Below are 6000 nucleotides of genomic sequence, written 5' to 3'. Positions count from 1 at the left end.
TCCACAGTGTATTCTGTCTTCCACTAATATTCATATTCTTGAGCTATTATAAAATATTTTTAAAAATAGAAACCAAAGAATTTTACTAACTCTGATCCCAGAAAGTAGCATGGTATAAAATAAAATGAACAGATTTAGGAGTGAAGGATAAGAGTTTTATACCCAGCCCTTCTGGCTATGGACTGGCTGTGTGAATGGAGCAAGTCACTAACATCTCCAAAATGCAGCCATTTCTTGACTCAATAATATTCGAACATCAACTGATGCTCAGAGGAAATTTAACATTGAACTTTGAGATTGAATAGGTCTATATTTGACTCTTTTCCTTGATTAATCCCTCCTATCAATACTATACTGATTTATGCACTAGAGCAAGATATGAGGCAGACAGATTATGTCTTGCATTCTGCATAACACTTTAGTGCCTCGTGCCATAATAGAATTTAATAAACATGTTATATATGTAAAAAAATTATGTCAGTTTTGATACCTATAAAATTAAATGGTTAAACAAGATGATTTACTAAGGTTTTGATCTCCAATATGTAAAGATTCCATCTAACTATTTTTCAACTTATAGCTACAGTCATAGTTATCATATGACATATACATCTTTACTGACACCAGCATGAATCACTTTTTAAATTTGTCCTCGTTCTAACCAACACCTCTACCTCATAAAAGCTGACTATGTGCTTCTGTTCATGATCGGAAGGAATAAGCCTACCACAAGTAGCAATACTAAGTTCTTTTGGCCACAACTTGGTTTTTTTGTTTTGTTTTTTTCATTCCCCCCATGTAACCATGAACATCAAATGGAAAGTCATACTTTTTCTTTTAGCAACCACGAGGAATGGTTTCAACTTTTATTTTGCTGGAATTTATTTGACTCTCTTTGCACTTATTGAACAATATTTGATCCCTCATTTCCTAACCTGTCTTACAAGCACTATCACCCAGAAAAAGTATTTCCAAAGTCCGGCTTTTTCTTTTATTCTTTCCCCTTTGTGAATCAAGTTGTTGTGCTCCTTGTTCTGATATCTTTTCATAAGATACAAGGTGGAGTTACAGAAAGTGACGTAAACTGAAATGAATCCCACCTTTGAGAAATAAATACTGTCCAGATAATCTGTAGAGCAGTGATTTACATGATTCATAGAAATACACATTTTTTGTGTGATTTTTTCCCCCTAATTACTGGATATAAATTTTAACCCTTATTTTAAATTTGTAATATCAAAATATGCACATTAAATTGGAATGGAACTGGTTTTGTTCCATGTGTCCTCCTGAGTGATAAAAGTTTCCTCAAGGCTGAATGTGGGAACTTCAGGAGAGAGCATAGAAATTGGAGAGACCCAATTTCTAGAAAGATCTATGAATTTCTATGAATATGGAGTTTATCAGAGTTTCTATCTGGGTAATTGTCAAGACTATAATCTTATTAATCCAAAAAATATATAGATAGCCTTACATAAAGGCAGTGGTTAACAATAACAACCAACGGTTAATATTTTTTTCTGAAGACTTAAGTTTTGGTGAATATGACCCCAAAATCTCATCATCTCATGAGTGAGAGTCACTTTGTCAGGTGAAAATTACAGCATTGTTTGGATACAAAACATCAAAACGCTAACGAGGACTACCAAACATATTTGGTGAATGCTAGCTGAGCAATAAGGAAAAACCAATTTGGACATATATTTAAAATAACTCAGGATTTGAATAATCAGAGGGCCCTGGGAAAGCTTGCTTAAAGAGTAACAAGATAAAAATGCTTTTCATCACCCAGAAAATGGCCTATAAAAGGCCCAAGTGGAACAAGCAGCCCTAACACAGAAACTCCTCCAAGCAACCCGACTCCTGCCACCATGGCCTGCTGCACCACCAGCTTCTGTGGGTTTCCCAGCTGTTCCTGCGGCACCTGTGGCCCCAGCTGCTGCCAGACCAGCTGCTGCCAGCCAACCTGTTGCCAGACCAGCTGCTGCCAGCCCAGCTGCTGCCAGACCAGTTGCTGCCAGCCAACCAGCTGCTGCCAGACCAGCTGCTGCCAGCCAACCTGCTGCCAGACCAGCTGCTGCCAGCCAACCAGCTGCTGTGGAACGGGCTGTGGGACCGGCTGTGGAACCGGCTGTGGCACTGGCTGTGGCCAGGCTGGTGGCTGTGGAGCTATGAGCTGCCGCACCAGGTGGTGCCGCCCTGACTGCCGCGTGGAGGACACCTGCTTGCCCCCCTGCTGTGTGGTGAGCTGCACCCCCCCAACCTGCTGCCAGCTGCACCATGCCCAGGCCTCCTGCTGCCGCCCATCCTACTGTGGACAGTCTGCCTGCCGTCCAGCCTGCTGCTGCTACTGCTGCCAGCCCACCTGCTGTGAGCCCACTTGCTGCCAGCCCACCTGCTGTGAGCCCACCTGTTGAAAACCTCCTTCTGAAGGGAATCCTGAGAAAACAGCACATCCAAACTAACCAGTGTAGAGTCCCTACAGACTTCCGAGCTTCAATACCCATAACCAGCTTGCAACCTCTTGTCACATGGCTACATGATTTCCCTAAGATGTAACGTATATAATAGAAGGCCAAAAATATTTCATAGGCCTGGATATCAACCGAAGTCCTACAATGTGAAAAGAGTGCATAATATATTGCTATAAATACCACCTGAAATATTTCTACAGCTCATTGGGTTTGGGATTTAATAAAAATTTTCATTCTTCAGTGATGAAGTCATTGTTGAAGAGTTCTTTACTTTGGAACTTGTTATTACTACTGGGGTACTTGGATTTTTCAAAATCTCAATAAATGCAGCATAGAGGTATGGTTTTCCATTACTGTGCCTTTAAGAGTGGTCTTTAAAAGGTGGTTTTGTGGAATATAATGAACAAAATAAGGTAATGAACAAAATAGACCCAGAGGCATAGAAGTAGGGTTCAGACTGACAAACCTCAGAGGAGGGGGGCAGAGGGGAGGTAAGAGATAAACCAAAGAACTTATGCATATAGGCATAACCAATGGACATAGAAAACAATTCTGGGGGTGGGGGATGGGAGGAGGGTGTCAGTGGGGGATAAAGAAGAAACATCTGTAACAAAAACAAATTAATTAAATTAAAAAAGATTTTTAGTAAAATAAAAGGTGATTTTCTTTTGTTTTGCCATTAAATGGTCCAATATTCTGCAACCAAAATATGTGATTGAAAGAATACATCAGTATTTATGAACTATTTCTCGAGGTCCTCAAATGTGCAATTGATGGACTGGTGTGCAGAAGAACTTTACAAAAAGGAATTTTATGTCATTTAGCTTCTTGACAACATTGCCAAATCTGTTCCTTTCATTTATATATGATTCTGTACACAAGTGTTTCACTCAGCAAGGGCTTAAAAGGGGTAATGCATAATTGGAAAGACAATAAACACAAGATTCTACAATAATACATAAGATGTAAAGGCATCTTGAGTTCTAGACCCCGCCCTGTAACTAATAATCCATGAATTCTTGTGCAATCCCTTCACCTGCCTGGGCAAATGGGAGAATTGGAGTTTCACTTACAATGTCCCTTCCAGGCATAAGGTCGTTTTCTAAACAGGTGGCACACTGACAGTCCCTTCAATTCCCAAAGCCGAAAATGTAGTCAATGGTCAAACGCTGTTGCATGTGTTAGCACCATTTCATATGTATAAAGCACACTGGAATATCAAGGGCCCGAGATGGCCCAAAGCGGCCTCCGTAAGCGGAGCTCCCAAACTGACCTAACCAGGGGATTCTCCAGTCACCTGTCCCCAACTAGCATCCTGCATCCTGCTGTTCCTCGAAATATACCTCACAAAATGTTTTTATAATAGCTCTGCAGTTCTCTTGTGTATTGTGAAGCAGAACATAAACATCCGTTCCAGGGATGAACTTAAATGAATGGGGTGGCATATCCCCATTTTCATTCCAGTCTCCGCAGAGAGTTCTAGAATGAAGCAAGAATGAAATGAAAGACACATAATGGGGCTTCTATTATAACACATCAAATCTTTGGGGTCTTAAAATCAAAGTTGTGAGCCAACCGCTGGAGGGAGAGGGGAAGGAGGGGTGATTCTTAAAGGCTGTTGGGCATTCCTCTGGGTGAGGAAAGGGTTGGAGCTGGAGAGGAGGGGGCACCCGTAGTGAATGCACCAAAGGCCACTCCACTGTACCCTTTAAAATGGTCATTTATGTTACGTAAATTTCACCTCAATATTTTAAAAAGTCAAAGGGATGGGGGTCTCCGCAAACACAACGTCACAAAGATTAGAAAAAGACACCACCTTTGGCTCAGTGCACCCCAAGGAATGTGCAGCTTATTGAGCCCACAGCTCTTTGTGTGAAGAATAAGGTCCTCCTTCCTCTGGGGGACAGAACACCCCCTTCAGGGCACAATCCACACATTCTCATACAACACCTCCCAAAGGCTGTCAACACTCTACTCCCCCCTCTGCCACTCTCCTGCCTCCCATCAGGTCGGGATGATTTAGATTGGATGCACCTTTCACTTAGAAGGTTTCAGCTCAGAAGCACGGAAAGGAGGCAGGCTGGGATCTAGGGGAAGAGAGAAAAGTCATGTTACTTGGTTTCGGATAAAAAGTTGGGGGCATTGATTTGGTTGGTGCATCCACCATGTCTTAGCTCTCAGGAATTTAAGTAAGGCAGGCACAATGATATAGAGAACTGATTAAATGAGTTTAAGAAAGTGAAAGAACCCCCAAAACATAACTAGAACAACGCAATCCTGACATCTTCAAGAAAAATAATTCAATACATTAGTATCTATAAACATTTAAAAATCAGATAAACACATCCTCTCTTATGGTACTGGAATGATCTGGAATAACTTAAATGAAGTAACTAAAACCAAAAGGAATGAGCACAGTAATAGTAAAAAGCTTTAAATGTAAAGTTGCTGGTATTTCTTCCCCCAAAGACCACCAACAGGAGTACCGGCATTTGAGTAGGATAGAATATCTACATGGGGAAGATCACAAAGGAGTCAACTTCTTACTCTATTTGTATGAGGACCAATCAGGAAGAAATGGGTTTAAGTAGTTGGAAAAAAAAAAACTTGATTTTTTTTATTTATTTGGGGGATTATTTAGGGGAGGGAAGGGAATGTTCAGACTAATGTTCAGACTAATCTTTCATCTGTGACAGAGGGGGAGAATTCTCAAATTTTAAGTATCATACATTATGCGATAGTTAATTTTTTAATGAAGAATTCATTTCTTTATTTAATATTATAAATATATTTTTATGGATTTTAGAAAAAGAGGAAGGAAGAGGGAGAGAGTTAGAAACATCGATGTGAGAAACACTGTTCAGCTGCCTCCTGCACACCCCTTACTGGGGATCGAGCCCGCAATCTGGGTATGTATCTTAACTGGGTATTGAACCAGTGACCTCTCAATGCATGGGCCGATGCTTAACTGCTAAACCACACTGGCAGGATTTGTGAGAATTAATTTTGTCTCAAGTTGAGTGGGCTAAGGGATAAGCAGATAATATTATTTCTGGGTGAGCCACTGAGGGTGTTTTTAGGAGAGATTAGCATTCAATCGAAGATTGATTTAAAAAGATGGATCACCTAGGAATATACCCTAAGAAGCCTGAAACACCAATCAGGAAGAATATATGTACCCCCATGTTCATAGCAGCACTATTTACAATAGCTAAGATCTGGAAACAGCCCAAGTGTCCACCAGTAGACGAATGGATAAAAAAGCTGTGGTACATATACACAATGGAGTACTATGCAGCTGTAAGAAAGAAAGATCTCTTATCCTTTGAGATGACATGGAGGGACCTGGAAAGTATTAGCCTAAGCAAAATAAGCCAAGCAGAGAAAGACAAATATCACATGATCTCACTTATTTGTGGAATATAATGAACATAACAGTCTGAGGAATAGGGTAGACCCAGAGACGTGGAAGTAGGGTATAGACTGACAACCCTCAGAGGAGGGGTGATGGGAGGAGGGAAGAGAT

General features: G+C 40.8%; 1 protein-coding gene across 1 annotated transcript; it reads left to right on the top strand.

Moving 5' to 3' along the window:
* The first annotated feature begins 1871 nt into the window (after window positions 1-1871).
* Window positions 1872-2417, top strand: LOC118634391 (keratin-associated protein 1-3-like). Its single transcript, XM_036268882.1, has one exon. The coding sequence runs from the start codon at window positions 1872-1874 to the stop codon at window positions 2415-2417; it is 546 nt and encodes a 181-aa protein (XP_036124775.1).
* Window positions 2418-6000: the final 3583 nt, after the last annotated feature.

The sequence above is a fragment of the Molossus molossus genome, unplaced genomic scaffold, assembly GCF_014108415.1.
Source record: "Molossus molossus isolate mMolMol1 unplaced genomic scaffold, mMolMol1.p scaffold_m16_p_19, whole genome shotgun sequence".
Taxonomy (NCBI): Eukaryota; Metazoa; Chordata; class Mammalia; order Chiroptera; family Molossidae; genus Molossus; species Molossus molossus.
Note: the sequence above shows the minus strand (reverse complement) of the source record. Positions and strands in the feature narration are given on the sequence as shown.

What these genes read in the sequence shown, in the direction of transcription:
- LOC118634391 (XM_036268882.1), top strand. Translation starts at nt 1,872, where the DNA reads ATGGCCTGCTGCACCACCAGCTTCTGTGGGTTTCCCAGCTGTTCCTGC.